The 17,888-nt window shown below is 38.3% G+C and overlaps 1 protein-coding gene across 6 annotated transcripts in view; it reads left to right on the forward strand.

Annotated features, from left to right (window-relative positions):
- Positions 1 to 17,888, forward strand: part of GPATCH2 (G-patch domain containing 2) — a 173,730-nt gene that overhangs the window by 18,027 nt on the left and 137,815 nt on the right. For 4 of the 6 annotated variants that reach the window (XM_039530865.1, XM_039530862.1, XM_039530860.1 and 1 more), the window contains 3 exons: positions 1,429 to 1,490; positions 13,084 to 13,263; positions 14,114 to 14,193. In XM_039530865.1, the coding sequence (XP_039386799.1) occupies positions 1,429 to 1,490; positions 13,084 to 13,263; positions 14,114 to 14,193 (322 nt within the window). Of the gene's footprint in view, positions 1 to 1,428; positions 1,491 to 13,083; positions 13,264 to 14,113; positions 14,194 to 14,637; positions 15,746 to 16,027; positions 16,147 to 17,888 lie in introns of those variants that run through there. The other 2 variants (XM_039530863.1, XM_039530864.1) reach the window with 2 other exon arrangements.

Consider the following 17,888-nt stretch of genomic DNA (forward strand, 5'->3'; position numbering starts at 1 on the left):
ACCATATAATTAGTTCTAGAAGTTGAAATCAGATATTGTCCAAACCTAAAACTAATTCTGATTTCAATTTCTGAGAGAGAAATTGGGAAAACTAAATAATTTCATTTTTTTCCCCCCAGCAAGCAAATTCACGCCTAAACCAAAAAGCAGTTAAAACAGCTAATTTAGGAGTAAGGTTTAGAGCTAACTTTTAAGAATGGGTGTGAGGAATGAAACCAAAAATGAAATATATATTTTTAAAAATACTTATGAGTTGGTGTCTAGGTTGAAATATATAAAATGAAGTGGATTTTGCTTTATATTGAAGACAAGCTATATAACATAGGAAAAATACTTAAGGTGTTTAATTTTCCTTAACGTAACATCCATAAAAGCATACTACATTGAACATTAATTTGAAATGCACACCTTTTTCTTGATTTTTTTTATGTCTTTAGGTGAACTAACATATTTTTTTAAAAATTAACCCATACTTCACCATAAAAAAATATTGTGAGAATACAATTCCCTGAAGAACATAAAAGCATTTCTCCACTTAACCTCCACCCTAGATGTAAACTCAATGTCATGGCCTGTGCTATAGTTTAAGCACAGGAGTCTGGTTTAATATTTAGACACACACTTTTAATTTACAATAACGTGAGATGCTTGTGTACAACCAAGGGAGAACAAAACACTTCACCCTCATCCGTGATCTCTAATTTTATATATAGGAGTAGATGTGTGTGTGTGCGCATGTGTGTGTGTGTGCTGTGCATCCATCTTATAGACAGACATCTTGTTTAAGGCCACAGAAAAGTAAATTATAACCTGCATTTTCTCTTTTGCTGTTATAATGATATTGATCATATTCATTTTTTATCAGGGTGACCTTTATTTGATTTAATGGATTGTCATTCTTGCAAACTTTTCTTTCTTGCCAAGTAATATAGTTGTAGTGAATCCTTAAGCAAAGTACTGTCCAGAATATTTGCAAATGTTAAGAACAGTAGTTCCTTCTCCAGACTCTTGTATTTCATGTGTTGGAAGAAAGGCTTAGACTGCTTTTTGTTTTGAGATTTTTTCCCCCCCATTTTATTGAGCAGTGGTGTACTGGGATCAAGCTGAACTGTATAGCAATAGACGAGCAGTGAGCATTTGATGGAAGCAGATGATAAAATGCATCAATTGTGTCAGCTCCTTGCTGCAGTCACATCTGGCTTACTGCCAGGGTCCCATTAGATTCCTGTAGTTTTATGTGACAAAAATAATGTGTTCTGTAGTTAATGGAACTAGGATATTTGCAGTTTGATTAAAAACAAAATCTTATTTTCTTTCAGATTTTTGTCAGCCTTAAGTTCTATCTGAGAACAGCCTCCTCTCTTTAAAATTTTACAAGTGAGAGATCAATTGTTCTTTTGATCTGTTTGTTTCTTTTCTTTATTACAGTGAATCCAGCAGCCTGAGCAGCAGTGATGCTGGTTTGTTTACCAATGATGAGGGAAGACAAGGTACTGAAACGTCATTAATTTTTTTTTGCCAAACTGCATCAGTTTAAATTCTGTAATCATTACAAGTTATTTCATTGGTTGGTGAAATTGCTTTAACAGACTGCCTAGTGAGTTGAGGTATAGCTTTTTTTTTTTCTAGCTTCTTAAATGTTATGGAAAGGTGTCCTGTCTCAAAGACCTTAAGTAATTAAATTCCTTGATTATTTCAAAAGGCTGGTATGTGAAGCTTATAATATTAGGGAAGATTGTGTTTTAAGACTGGTATTGAGTACATCATGCATACCTCAATCTCTTCAGTATTCTATCTGACAAGTTCACAAGAGACTGATAGCCCTTCCAACATTTATCCAGAATGTTTTAAAAAACAAGGGCTGGATATAGTGATGATAGTTCTCTGAACAATGACTAAGTGTCTCTTATCAATCCAAAATAAGACTGAAAAGCCCAATATTATTTAGGGAGTTTTCTCCCCACTGAGGATTTCCTACACATCTTAAACTTTTCACTTTTCCTTTGGACAGTGTGATTTCAGTAAAAATCCACCTGTAATTTAAAGTGCAGCTAATGCCCCAAGGCTATCATGTTGGCATACATCAGAAAGCAGATTACTGTATTTATGAATCAAAGGTACTGGTGGTGAAATATATTAAACCATCTTTTCAATTCAGAATGTGTAACCATTTTAATTGTATTTTAAATCTAGTATAGCTTAATCCCCCTTTTTAGTTAATTTTTTTGTAAATGATTATTGGATTTATTGAAAGTGCAGAGTATTTTCTTAAACAGTAAAAGAGGGCATCAGGTTGCAAAATAACAAAATATTACAGATTTAGACAATATTAGTTTGGTTATTCAAAGGCTATACATATACTGTTTCTCAAAAGTTCTCAGTAACTTGTTTTTAATCAGTTTGTGCCAGTTGCTCCATCCTTCCACAGTAATGTTACTAATAGTGGGATTTCTTCAAAGCATAGGGTCAAGTCCTGCTTTCCTTGTTCATACAAGTAAGACACGCAATATTTGGGCCTTAATTATATTTTTTTACTTCAGTTAACACAGGACTCTTCTTTGAGGAATTTAGGGTATCCTTGAAATAACAGTTGACTCAGTTTTTCTGACTTCAGAGCAGATTTTTTTTTTTTTCCTTTTCAATTAGACATTTCCAGAAGATAGAATATGGTTCCCTGTACCATGGCATTCCCGTCAGCATTTTGTGATTTTTTTTTCTTCTGTTTTGTAAGGCTTAAGCCTGGTCTACACTAGGCGTTTAAATCGGTTTTAGGAGCGTAAAACCGATTTAACGCCAAAACCGTCCACACTAGGAGGCACCTTATATCGATTTTAATGGCTCTTTAACTGTTTTGTACTCCTCCCTAACGAGGAGTAACGCTAGTATCGGTATTAACATATCGGATTAGGGTTAGTGTGGGCGCTGATCGACGGTATTGGCCTCCGAGCTATCCCACAGTGCACCAGTGACCGCTCTGGACCGCAATCTGAACTCGGATGCAGTGGTCAGGTAAACAGGAAAAGCCCCGCGAACTTTTGAATATTTCCTGTTTGCCCAGCGTGGAGCTCCGATCAGCACGGGTGGCGATGCAGTCGAAATCAAAATAAAAGAGCTCCCGCATGGACCATGCGGATGTGATCGCTGTAAGGGCAGGCAAATCCGTTCTATCAGCGCTCCGTTACAGAAGATGAAATTCAGAATCCTTTTTTAAAAATCTCCAGACAGACGCCATAGCAGGGACTCAGCGCACTGCAGCGTGACAAGCGTAACGGAAAGCCAAAGAATCAAATGGATGCTCATGGACTGGAGGACTGAAGCTATCCCACAGTTCCTGCAGCCTCCGAAAAGTATTTGCATTCTTGGCTGAGCTCCAAATGCTTCTAGGGTCAAACACAGTGTCCGGGTCAGGGCATAGCTTGGCAATCTACTCACCCACCCCCAGAAGCGAAAGGTAAAACAATCCTCTGACTCTTTTACATGTCACCCTATCTTTACTGAATGCTGCAGATAGACGCGATAGTGCAGCACTCAACACCAACATCCTTGCTCCCCCCCCCCCCGCCATGGGCGGCTGATGGTACAAAATGATGGAAATCCATCCTCATCATCAGCCTCAGCTGATGGTACAAAAGGACTGGTAACCGTCCTCGTCATCAGCCTATTGGCCCTAATTTTTTCTGGTGGATGGATGGTGCAATATGGCTGGTAACCATCCTCATCATAGCAACAGGGGGCTGAGCTCCATCAGCCCCCACCCTTCATGTGTAAAGAAAAGATTCAGTTGCCCCTGGACTAGCAGTGGGATGCTGGGCTTCTCTCCTACACACTGCTTAATGTCCTGTCTGGACTATCATAGCAGCTGGAGGCTGCCTTCCACTCATTTCTCACTAACAAGTCAGTGTGTCTTATTCCTGCATTCTTTATTAATTCATCACACAAGTGGGGGGACAATGCTACGGTAGCCAAGAAAGGCTGGGGGAAGAACGGAATCAACAGGTGGGGTTGTTACAGGAGCACCCCCTGTGAATAGCATACAGATCATAATTTCTGCAGGCTCTGACACAGAGCAGCTGTGCTCTCTGGTTCTATGATACGGTGGTTCTCTAGTACACTTGCCTATATTAGGCAGCACTGATTCTATTTTTAGATACCAAAGGAGGATTGACTCAGGAGTCATTCCCAATTTTGCTTTAGCCCCTGGCTGATCGGCCAGGGGCACTTATGACAGCAGCAAATGGTACAAAACGATGGAAGGTGCAATATGGCTAGTAACCAATCTTGGCTTTTGCGTCCCTGGCTGATCGGCCAGGGGCACTAGCAGCAAATGGTACAAAAGGACTGGTAGCCATGATCATCCTCAGTTCCAATTTATGGAAGGGTTTGGATGGTGCAATATGGCTAGTAACCATCTCTGCTGTCATGCAAAAGCTTGCTTCTGTGTAGCGCTGCTGAATCAGTTTGTGCCAGTTGCTCCATCCTTCCACAGTAATGATTTTTGCCCCATCAGGCACTGGGATCTCAACCCAAAGCATAGGGGCAAGTGCGGGAACTATGGGTAGGAATAGCTACCCACAGTGCAACGCTCCAGAAATTCGGTACGCTAATAACGGACCATGGGCGCACACCACCGATTTAATGTGCTTAGTATGGCCGCGCTCCACCCGATTTTATAAATTCTGTTTTACAAAACCGGTTTATGCAAATTCGGAATAATCCCGTAGTGTAGACGTACCCTTAGTGTGCAAGATTATCTAACAATGGTTTTTCATTGTTGGTTTTTTCTTGCGGGGGACATGAACTTTTCACAGTGGTTTGTTTTAGATCCTTCAGATCCTCTGCAGAAAGTGCCTATTTAATTTCCTTTTAGCAGCTATTTGTCTGTAAGTTATAATTCATTCCTATTTGTTTCTTGACCAGAGAGATCTGTTTATCTTGTAATTTCCTTATATATTGAGCTACCAGAAGGCTAGTGTTAATTGTAGTATTAACCTTGCATCTGAAGATGTGGGTTTTTTACCCAAGAAAGCTTATGCCCAAATAAATCTGTCTTTAAGGTGCCACCGGACTCCTTGTTGTTTTTGTGGATACAGACTAACATGGCTACCCCTCTGATACTTGTTGTATTATGATTTTGTAAATGTCTTAACTGTACGTTTAAAACAATTGGCGTTCTAACCTACTTTTTTGGTGTAATTGTGTTTGATTTGTTTTTTAAAACACCTGTATTTCCCTATATAAAATAATCTGGGCCATAAATGGTGTTTACTTCTGATCTGAAATATCCCTCTGAGTATTATTTGTTCTTCATATATTCCAATGTTGAAAACATCGTAAAGCAAAGGTTAGTTCATATAATTATTTTCTTGGGGGCATCATTGGTCAATAAGTAGTAATTTTTTTCAGTGGTGTCACATTCCTTTTTTCAGTCCATAGCCATTCAGTTTTATCATTTCTGATCCTTTCCAACAATAATTTTAATTAAGTGGCAGAGGATTATAACTATACATTTTGCAGGCTTAACCTCTATTTCAAGAATTGTATTTTTTCTTTGTCCCCATTTCATGTTGCGACTTGATATTTATCAGTTATTTGTGTCTATTTTGTGAGGGTTTCTAGTGGAAAGTAATGGTTCCAAAATAGCATTCTTAGACGATAGTGAGATTAATTATTGCTCTGTGTAGGAAAGATAATGTCACAACAGATCATCGCCATTTTTAATCTCTTAATTTTTGGACTAGTTACTTCTGTGGAGAAACAAAATGAATTCTTTGTATCAGTTTTCACGGCTGAGGATGTGAGGGAGATTTCCAAACCTGAGCCGTTCCCAATCTGAAGAACTGTCCCAGATTGAGGTATCGTTAAATGAGGTTTTAGAACAAATTAGCTCTGTCAAGCGATTAAAACAATTAATCGTGTGATTAATCACACTCTTTTATAAATAATAGAATACCATTTATTTAAATATTTTGGGATGTTTTCTAAATTTTCAAATATATTGATTTCAGTTACAGCACGGAATACAAAGTGTACACTGCTCACTTTATATTTATTTTTGATTACAAGTATTTCACTGTAAAAAAACAAGAAATAGTATTTTTCAATTCACCTAATACAAGTACTGTAGTGCAATCTCTATCATGAAAGTTGAACTTACAAATAAAACAATGTAAAATTAGAGCCTGCAAATCCACTCAGTACTACTTCAGCCAAATGCTCAGACAAACAATTATGGTTACAGTTTGCAGGAGATAATGCTGCCCACTTCTTTTTTTACAATGTCACCTGAAAGTGAGAACAGGCATTCACGTGGCACTGTTGTAGCCGGTGCCTCAAGATATTTACGTATCAGATGTGCTAAAGATTCATATGTCCCATCATGTGTCAACCACCATTCCAGAGGACATGCGTCCATGCTGATGATTGGATTGTTATTGAGCAAAACCCAAGCAGAGTGGACAGACTTATGTTCATTTTCATCATCTGAGTCAGATGCCACCAGCAGGTTGATTTTATTTTTTTTGGTGGTTCGGGTTCTGTAGTTTCCGTATCTGAGTGTTGCTCTTTTAAGTCTTCTGAAAGCATGCTCCACATCTCGTCCCTCTCAGATATTGGACAGTATTTCAGATTCTTAAACCTTGAGTCAAGTGCTATATCTATTTTGGGGAATCTCACATTGGTACCTTCCTTAAGTTTTGTCAAATCTGCTATGAAAGTGTTCTTAAAACAGACATGTGCTGGGTTATCATCTGAGACTATGATATGAAATATATGGCAGAATGCAGGTAAAACAGAACAGGAGACATACAATGCTCCCCCCATGAGTTCAGTCACAAATATAATTAAGACATTATTTTTTTTAACCAGCATCATCAGTATGGAAGTATGTCCTCTGGAATGGTGGCCGAAGAATGAAGGGGCATACAAATGCTTAGCATATCTGACATGTAAATATTTTGCAACGCCGGCTACAAAAGTGCCATGTGAATGTCTGTTCTCACTCTCAGGTGACATTGTAAAAAAGAAGTGGGCAGCATTATCTCCTGCAAATTTTAACCAAACTTGTTAAAAGTTAAGCAGGGAGCTCAAGGGCCAGCTTAAAATGGCAGGCGGGCCATATCCGGCCCACAGGCTGTAGTTTGCCCACCCTAGCACTAAGTTAAAACAAGATTAGGTTGTGTATTTCTCTGCATTTAATGGGTGCAATGTTTATGAAGTATTGCATAATTGTAGGGTTTCTGATGCACAATATTGTTTTTTGATATACCACTGAGTGTGCTGGGACTTGTAGTTGCACATACTATAACTTAACCCAGACCATTCTGCTATAATTACTTTTTTACATGTCTCGAATGGTTAAGTGCCTAAATTAAACTATGAGAAAGTTTGGTTTGCTAAAATGTTGGCTCAGTATTGTCAATATAAACTGCCTTTAAAAAAAATGTTATTCAATTTTCCTTCAAAAATAAGAAAAGAGGGGAAAAAAGAACAGATGAGCAAAGGAATAGGAAAGGAAAGGAAAAGAAAGAGGGCAGGCAGCTGAAAGGAGGGCAGCATTTCAATCTCTGTCTGCCTGGAACCAATTAAACATTTATTAAAAAAAAAAAGAAAAAAGTTAGACCAAATCTTTTTGTTAAGAGTTCACTAGGGACCACAGATCCATTTTTTAATACAGGAGCATGTAGTGAACACAGACAGTTAATCTTGTTGGAGTCCTTTAAAGAAGTTTTCTGACTCTTAAGGCTTTTGGAAGACATGGGTCTCTTCTCCATGCTGTACATGGTACATGTCTTGAAACAGTTTATGGTATTTAAGGCCTTTTTGCAGCTAGCCATGTTCCTTGCATTATTAAAAGCAGCCCTGTGTTTCACACTATGTCCAGCAAGGTCCTGAAAAATCATGATCCTAGGATTAAAAGCATTCCAGCATTCATTCTTCTCCCTAGCTTTCTATATAATAAACTAAGAATACATTTCAGGAAATGGACAATAGTGGCATTTGATTTAGTGCCAGGGCAGGCTTTGGGGCAGGGTACTTTTATGCCTCTGGTAAATTACAATCTCTGCACAGAGCTGGGGGACTTCCCCTTTTATCCCCCTCCAGGACCCCCACAATTTGCAAATTACTACACAAGGATCACCTTAAAGGTTTCCAAATTGTTTTCAAGGAGCTGATCTCACTGATATTATGCTGAATTTGAATCTGGGTACCTAGATTTGATCTTCAGTGCCAGATACAAGTCCCTCAGCCTCCCTTACAAACCCAGTCAGATTTAACAGGGAAGAGTCAAATGTAATTGTAGCTGGCATTGTGAACATGGTGGACTTAATTTCCATTGTGTCATCTGCAACCCTTTTCAAAAGGACCATAACAGCTCCACTCTCCTCCTCAGCAGCAATCTTGTCAGGGGAAGGGAGGAGAGGCCTCAATCTTTTGTTGGTCTGGGATCTAACAGATGGCTTAAAAGTGCCTTTATGATGCTTTATATTTTTAAAATAGTGGTCTTTGGGGTATGGGAGTAGACCTTCTGGCTCTGGTCTGTACCCGCTGCACTCCACTCTTGCCCTGCCTCAGTCGAGCCCTGCGGACTCCCTGTACCCACTGCATTCAACATCTGTCCCTCTGTAGTTTAGTCTTGCTGAAGTACAGTACCTGCTCTGCTGTACTGGACATACACAAATCTTTAACCATCCCAGGACCCCGCCTCCTTCTGGGACCCTCCCTTCCCCCATCCCCCACAGTGCTAATTTTTTTGTCTCCTCCAGTTGCTGTTTTTTAATAAAAGGATTGTTTTGGTTTGAAAGAAATCTTTATCCATCAACTGAAAGCAAACAGAGCCCTGCAAAGCAACAGGCAATTTTCTTAAACCTTCACAGTACATTGTCTGCACCAATCACAATCACCTTCTAGCATTACAAGCACTGCACTCCCAAGCATAACAACAAATATTAGTGGCTTTCAGCGTTAAATTACTGCCTCAAGGCATATCTGATCCCTATGGCCCCACACTGTGCCCCTCTAATAGCCCTGGTCTCTGACTGTTCAAATTCAGCCTCCAGGTGCTCAGCCTCAGTGGTCCAGCCCGGAATGAAACTTTCGCCTTTCCTTTCACAAATATTATGGAGTGTACAGCATGCGACTATAAGCATAGGAATATTGTCATAAGCAGGTCCTGTCTCCTATATAGGCAGCACCAGCGGGCCCTTAAACAGCCAAAAGCACACTCAACAGTCATTCTGCACTTGCTTAGCTTGTTGAACCGCTCTTTGCTGCTGTCAAGATTCCCCATGTATGGCTTCAAAAGTCATTGCATTAAAGGGTAAGCAGGGTCTCCCAGGATCACAATGGGCATTTCTACGGTGATCTTCTGGTCCGGGAAGAAAGTAGCTTGCAGCTTTCTGAAAAGGCCAGTGTTCTGCCTTTTTGGACCAGTCTGTGTTAATGTCCTTGAAACATCCACGGTGATCCACAAGAGCCTGGAGAACAATAGAGAAATACCCCTTGTGATTATTGTATTTGGTGGCTATGTGGTCTTGTGCCAGAATTGGAATATGCATACCATCTGTCGCCCGTCCGCAGTTAGGGAAGCCCATTTGTGCAAAGTCATCCACAATGTGCCCAGAGTCACGGTCTTTCGGAGCAGGATGAGATTATGGCCCTGCACACTTCTGTCAACATGAGTCCAACCGTCGACTTTCCCGCTCTGAACTGATTAGCGACTGCACTGTGGAAACCGACCGGTCGCCATGCACTTCTCCAATAGCAGGGCAGCTCTCATTTTCGTGTCCTTGCGCTGCAGGCCTGGAGTGAGCTCATCACACAGAAATGTGGCTTTCCTCATCCAAAAGTTTTGCAGCCACTGCTCGTCATCCCAGACGTGCATGACGATTTGATCCCACGACTCAGTGTTTGTTTCCCGAACCCCAAAGCAGCGTTCCACTGTGGTCATCACCTCCGTGAATGCTACAAGCAATCTCGTGTTGTAGCTACTACATGTGGCAAGATGAATGTCAAACTCCTCTTGCCTTTGTAATTTAAGGAATAACCCCACTGCCACTCGTGACGTGTTAGTGAGAGCGAGCAGCATATTGGTCAACAGTGCAGGATCCATTCCTTCAGACCGAAGAGGCAGAGCGCGCAGTACACAAACCATTGAAAGATGGTGCCAAATGCAGATGGAAGCATATTGCTGGTATGTAAAGCAATGCATCGTGAGACATTGGAACAGGACCCAGGATGCCCTGTGACCCACTCTTAGTGGCAGAAGAGATGCTCTGTGGGATAGATGCCCAGAGTGCATCGCTCCGAATACAACTGCAAGTGCCGCAAGTATGAACAAGCTATTGCGCAGGCAGCTGACAGTGTAAACACATAACAGCGGTTTCCCTTCAGCACTCTCTGAGCAGCGATGTAACTGCCGGTGATGTAACTCTGCCAGTGTAGACATACCCTTAATTAAACAGTCAAAGAGTAGGTGGCCAAATAAACATCTTGCAAGTCAGGAGGCTCGGGTTCTGTTCCGAGTTCTGCGATGGACCTCCTGTGTAGCCTTGAGCAAATTACTTAAGCTCTTTGTGCGGTAGCTTTCCAATAAGCAAAATTGAAATAATTATACTTAACTTCCTTCTGAGATACAAGTATTGTTATTCTACCTACTATAGAGTACCAGTAGTAGCCAGTCTCTTTAATGCTGAAGAACTTGCAGTGCAGTCTGTTGCTTGATGGAAGTATGTAGTTACTCTCTGTGTTCACAAAAGTTGAGCAGCAGATTGCTATTTACAAATCATGTTTAGCCACCAGTGATCCATTCATTATTTGTTTTTTTTCCCCCATAGTATCTGAACTTAAATATGGGTACAAGAAAATCTGCTTTTCTCTATACCAGACATCAGCCTAATTTGAATCATCAGTCCCAATAGTTGAGGCTTGAGCTTGGCAGAGTTACAAGTCATTTTTAGTATTGCTTAATCCTTTTTTTCTGTTCACAAATTTCATTTCTTAGTTATAGCCTGTTTCATTTAACTGACTTTCTGTAACCAAATATTTGAACAAATTTCACTAGTACAAAAGTTAGTGAAAAACTAAATGAAAGGGGTTTGAATAGAGCCAGATTGAAATGAAAATGTTTTCAGTCTTTTGTCCACCACTATTCTTCTAGCTCTGAGGATCGTCATGGATTAGATCCACAGAGAGAAATTCAGCTTGACCTTGAGGAAGGCAAGGATAGAATTAATGAGGGGCAGACTTTGTGAAAAGTCACAGCAAAATAGATATGTGCCAGTGTGAGAATTGGGAGAGTGAAATATGCTGAATTCCTCGATAGACATTGTGTACAAAAAATCCCTGTTTCCAGCTTTCTCCTCCTACTTCCCCGTCTTCCCCACTTCTGTGTTATTGCTCATTCTACAAGTGGCTTTTTTCCCCTCTTATTTCTTCTCTTACCCTTTTCTGGAACCTATCAATTTTGGTGTTAGTAGTTACCACTGAGGATTTTAAGGCCATCATTTAATCCATAAGGGACCAGTGAGATGTTTTGATTCTTCTTAACACTGGACTCAGCCAGGCCAGAACCAGCACTTCCAGCCAGTAGTGCTATGCTTGGCCTGATATTGGGGAATTGCCTCAGATCTGAATTACAAAATTGAATCGTGGATTATTATAATATCTGTTTTTCCACTTTTCCTCAAGGCTCTGCTTGGATTTTCATGACAATGTGTTCTTTTTGTTGTCAGAGTGACAACAACATTTAGCACAATCGAAGTGCAAGTAACAAATTGCTGATCGTGTTACAGATTATCCCATATTCAAATATTAAAATATGCTGGGATACTTCACAAAATACATCTGATATGTAAATTCTTCCGTGGCTGACATAAACTTGACTGTGTAAAGCCACCTATATATTTAATCACATTTAAATGAATAATTTTCCTTAAATGTTTTTAGCCCATACATATTAAATGTTTGTTAAACATTCATGTAATGGGTGTTTCTTGTAGTCTTGCAGATTTAAGTGTGTAAGGCATGGTACAGTTTTATACAGTTTTATACATGGAAATAGTTATGATGAACAAATTGGATACGTTATGTACAACTACACTACCAGGCATGGTACCAGACCGATAACATACTACTTTTAAAACTCCTGGATTTACAAACAGTAAGTGAAGTCTTAAGAGGATATTGTCGGATTTAACAGATTTCCTACTAAATGGAGGCAAGTAAGTGGAGAATTAGCAACTCAGGACCTCAATGATAGAATGATGGTCTCAAACTTTTGTTTAAAATACAGTGCTCTGTACTCTTCTTTTTTACTACCTCTACATGTTTGTACAAAAGAGTGTTTTTAAAACTTAGCAGTTCACCTTTAATTAAATGTTTGTGGGGGGAGGGGATTATTTTTTATATCAGATTAGTTAAAGGCAGACTTTGATGTTTAATGTTGAATTTTTCTTGCTTTTGCCATTCTCTCTAATATTTACTGAAAATGTCCATTAAATTTTTTTGTTAAAAATGACTAACTTCAAAATGCAATACAGTGTATTTCTCAGTATATTTCATGGTACTGTCACTTTTCATTTAAAATCAACTTTTTCAAAACTTATTTCTTAATGAAGTTAATCAGATTAATTTTATTTAGTCACATCTGTTCATGATTGTTTCCCCCTTTTACATGCCATACAAATCATGAAATTAAGCTAATTATATACCATTATCAGCTGCAAAGAACTGGTTTCACAGTTTTATACCTTTTAATTCCCAGCAGGAGATTAAGGCTTGTGTTTTGTTAATGGGAAAAGAGCAGTAACTTAAATGGATTTCCCTGCAGTTATCGCCAAAGGATTAACCAGTTTATTATTGTTTTTCACATTTCTAAATTGGTTCTAAAACATTACATTTCATGTATTCTTATTGATGGCATTACTTGTCATGCTATTAAAACCTATTCTCCAAGCAGAGTTGTTGTATACAAATAATTGCAGTACAACTATAAAGCAAAAAAGAAGATTGTGATTACAAGTGTGGTTTCTGTGGATAATAAACCTGTATTTTTGGGGGTGGGGTGGTTTTATTATATTTACACAGGTGATGATGAGCAGAGTGATTGGTTTCATGAAAATGAATCTGGCGGTGCGTGTGGAATCACTGGGGTCGGTCACTGGTGGGAACAGGACTCAACAGAGTTGGAGAAAGAATTGCCTGATCCAGTCTTTGAAAGTATCTTAACTGGTGCTTTCCCTCTTATGTCCCATTCAGGGAAGAGAGGTCAGTAACGCTCAAAGGCAGAATAATATAGTAGCTTGGGTTCAATGAAAAATATGTCTGTAGTCTGCATCTGATATGTAAAGTGTGTGACGGTTGGTCTTGATCTTACAGTTTCATTAGTTTGAGAATTTTCACGATTTTTTTTAGAGCTGTGCTAAGACTGGAAATTGCAATCATTGGCAAATGTATCTCTCAAGTTCAGAAGGTACAAAATTGATTATTTTTCTTAAGCCCTTATCTTGCAAACCTGTACTCCTACAAGAGTCCCACTGATTGCAGTGACTTCAATGGAATTTTTTGGGAACATCTACATTGCAGTTGGGTGCAAACTGTAGTTTGCAGCTTTTATAGACATACCTCATCTAGCTAAAAATAGGAGTGAGAGTGCTGTAACATCAACTCAGGCTTCGGTGTGGGTTGCACAAAGCCACCTGACACCCCGCCCTCACCCCCCATGTACTCACTTGTGCAGACTGTGCCAAAGTTCACACCTCTGTGTCCTCACTACTGTTTTTAGCAAGCTAGTTAGATTAAAGGTAGCACAGGTATGTCTACACAAACTGCAAATCTGCAACCCTTGATGCAGTGCAAATGTACCCTTTATGTGGGTCAGGGTTTGCAGAATCAGCCCCTAAACTTGTAATTCAATAGCTTTCATAAAATAATTCAATAGTTTTAGAAACGTAACAAAATGGTGCAGCTGTAAAATTAACAACAAATTAAAATATTCTGTTGTTCAAAAAAAATGTTTTGTAATCCTTTTGGTTCCCATCTCCTACTGTACCTTTAGGAATGTGATTGTCTGTAATATAAAATATGTTTTAAACTGAGCTCTAATGCTTGCTTGTAGGTTTCCAGAGTAGATTTAGTCATCTTCATGGAATGCCAGCAAGGAACATCAAAAAGGTTTCAGGAAACCCAGCTGCATTGGTAGGCGTGCTTTTTTTCATTCAAACCAATTTGAATTGTTTTTTTCCATTATTATAACAAAACAAAAACACAAAAACCAAATGCATATTCCTCTTTCATTGATATCCTAATGTTTGTATATAGCTGAAGTGATTCATTCTTTTACAGTGTGCAAATTAGAATGGTAAGACTCTACTATAAACTAGTTCTTCTAACACTTTTATGTTTTTTTTAATTCTTCTCCTTCCAACACTATGATATTGTAATGGAATGATCCAAACAAATTGTTAATTAGAAGACTGTTCCTTAATGCTTTACATTATGAACTGTAGGGTGGGGGAAAAGTCAAAGAAAAATACACATTTCAGTATATGGCAGATGTATGTGAAAAAAGGGATATTTATTTAAAGCAAATCACATTGTAGAGATTATTTTTACTTTTCAACTTGTCTTTTTTTTTTAAAGGAGCATCAAAACTGATAAGGTACTCAAATGCACCTGACACTAAGTGTATGTGGCACATAGGATTAATGTACTGTTCATTTTTTCTGTGGAGAACTCTCATCTCTTTCACCCTCAACTTCGTATTTTTTTTTTAAGGCCATATGTTAAAATGAAGTTAGAGATCCAATACTCATATATGCACATCACAAAATCCCCAGAGCCTCTAAGCACAAATGTTGTTATTAAACGTCCCCTCAGTTGTAGGAACAACAACGTTAATAAAGAAGGGAGGAAGACCAGTTATATCACTGCCCCTCTCACTCCATTCCCAATTCTGCTTTTTTTCAAATAAAGCTGTATGGGTTTGAAAACTCTTTCTGGAGGGAGAGTGAAAGAAAGAGGAGGAGGGACAGCTTTTAAAATAATGTTTTTAAAAAAACTCATGAAAGTGAGCTGTAATTCTTTATCAGAATGGGAGTTGAGAGGCGAATGGAGAGAAGGAGAGCTCATTTCAAAACAATAACTTGAGGGTTCTCTCTGGTAGTAACCATATCCTAGAATGATAAATTCTAAGGCCTTCAGCCTCATCCTCTAACGTCTTTATCAGAGAACACTGTTAATTTGCTTCATTAGAATAATATGACGATGGAAACTGTAAAAGGTATTATATATGCAGAGCATAGAAAAGCAGTACTGGAAATTTAACCCTTTTGAAAGAAGGGAAATTTTGTAATTGAAATCTTTGTCCAATAATTGCCATTCAGAGCTGAATAAGACACTTTAAAACCTTGGCCTATGAACTCTACCTTTAGTGGTCATGAATTAGATGAATGCTGTCTAGTTCTTGGTTTCAGATCTACCTATTTTTATTTTTGGTTCACTGCTTACTTGAGCATATCTGGGATTTGTAGCCCATTTTCAAGTCTTATTGCAATCTCGCCCTGGTATTTTATAGGAGCTATTACAACTGATAGGTTAGCTTCATGGTATTGATGATACATAGCTTAACCACCTTAGAAACTCTTTCCCCTCTAAATAGTAAAAAGGTGATTAAATACTGCATATGTGTATATATAACAAGAGATGTGTTGCTTTCTGGTACAAGTTGTGGATTGTTATAAGGAAAACCTCATGTGTATTAATAAAGTAGTTTCCTGTATAACAACTGCATGCTATTCATTAAAGAAAGATAACTGAATTATCTCTAGATGGTACATTTATTGTTACATAATATTCTGACTGTGGGGTATGTTCCCAGAACCCGTTTCAAAGGAGGTAAAATGCCCTGCAAAGCTCCACATTTGAAAGAAAAAATATATAGATATAGATATTGGGCAAATGTACAGCTAGCTGTTAGCTTGAACATATTTCCTGATCTGCATGCATCCTGGGTGTCTGGTTATTTTTGCAGGCACACCCATCACATCCAACTTGGAAATTTTGGTTCTTCATGTCAGAACACACAAGATTGTTTATCAATGAGTGATTTTCAAAGAGAATCTTTTAAATATACCAATCCAGTGACATAAAGAAAAAAATCATTTAATACCTGCAACATCTGATAACGCAGAACAAGAAGTAATTACTGCTGTTAGATTATTACACTGAAGAGCTAGAATGCTTTTAGAAAGATTAATATCCTGAGCAAAGAAGAATACTGCAGACTCAACCCATTGAACAGAATGTGATGGTGACCTAATTCTTTCATTTTTAACGGAGATGAGTCTGTGATGTCTGCTCGAGCAGTGATACAGACTTGAAAAGAAGAAGAGGGGGAAAATGGACATTCTACAGTGAGGTATGCCAGTGTATAACACACACATTTATAGGGATTATATTTAGTCAAAGTACAGATACATTGTACACGTAGGCCCCAATCCTTCAATAAGTTCAGTGCAGATGAACCCTTGTATCTTTGCAGAGCTGAAGACAGTGGGGCTCTACAAAGATGCACGGGGCTATTGGCAGAAATTCTGTTGTAGAATCAAAACCGTGGTAATTAATGAAATCCTGAAAACATTTCTGAACTGCTATGGAAGGGCAATTTTTTTGGTTATGGTAATACTTTGTGATCTTCCTCTATTAAGGAAACAAAATTCATGTTAAATGTAAGATCTCCAGCTGCGTCATAATTACCTGTTGCATTTTGTATTTTTGGGGTAGCACCTTCTTGTAATACTTAATTACCTTCTTCACATCTTGTTTCTTTTACAATACATGGGGGCTGAGAATCTGGGGTGGGATATTTTGTTTGTGTATCAGTTGGGTGGTTTTTAATTTACATTAGCCCCAACTTGGCACACAGATTGTCTGTCAGAAAAATATTCAGACATACATTTTAGTGGGCCTGTTCTTACATTTGAACAAATTTTAAACAGTCTCTCTGTTTCTCTCATTAGTGTACAGCTTTTTGTGAACTGAATCACTTTTTTTTTAATGATCTGACTCTTACATCTGGTTCATTCAGTGATGCCAAAATCTAGTTTTTGATATTCTACATCAGCAAGGCACCATTGCATGAAGATCCCTGTCTAATCCAGCATACAGGTTTGATGGAACATCATGAAATGGATAGACATATATTGAACAGTGAGAATAAATATAAACATTAAACTGCTACTATTCACTACGCATTGTCCAGCCTGCACACTGAATAATCATGGGTCCTATTGGAAAAATAGTTTATGCTCATCTGATTAAATTACTATATTATAATATGTAAACACAAAGAGGTAGCGACAACTTCCTGTTGGTATGCATACTTCCACCTTTTCATGTTCTCTGTATGTATAAATATCTCCTGTCTGTGTGTTCCATTCTGTGCATCCAAAGAAGTGAGCTGTAGCTCATGAAAGCTTATGCTGAAATAAATTTGTTAGTCTCTAAGGTGCCACAATTACTCCTGTTCCTTTAGCCTTAAATTTGGCATTTCATGATTTGAATGCTTTACTTTGCAGCCTTAACATTTTTAACATAGTTCTTTTTTTTAATGATTATAAATATCTATAATTTTTCTGTATGCTAAAACTTTTACTTAAAGTGCTTCATGTTTCTATTAGGCATGTTTTAATTCCAAAAATGTAAAAATAGCATAAGCCTATTTTTTGTAACTCATGCTACATATCAGCGTTTGATAGTGGATTTCTTTTAGGTGTACTACGTAAAAATCCGCTGAGTTCAGTGGAAGTTGGCATACTTAGATTTTTCTTACTCTGATCTCATTTTTTAATGTGCCCATTATATCAGTGTGTGGCATTCTTATATTAAATTCA

Source organism: Mauremys reevesii, linkage group 3, assembly GCF_016161935.1.
Source record: "Mauremys reevesii isolate NIE-2019 linkage group 3, ASM1616193v1, whole genome shotgun sequence".
Classification (NCBI taxonomy): domain Eukaryota; kingdom Metazoa; phylum Chordata; order Testudines; family Geoemydidae; genus Mauremys; species Mauremys reevesii.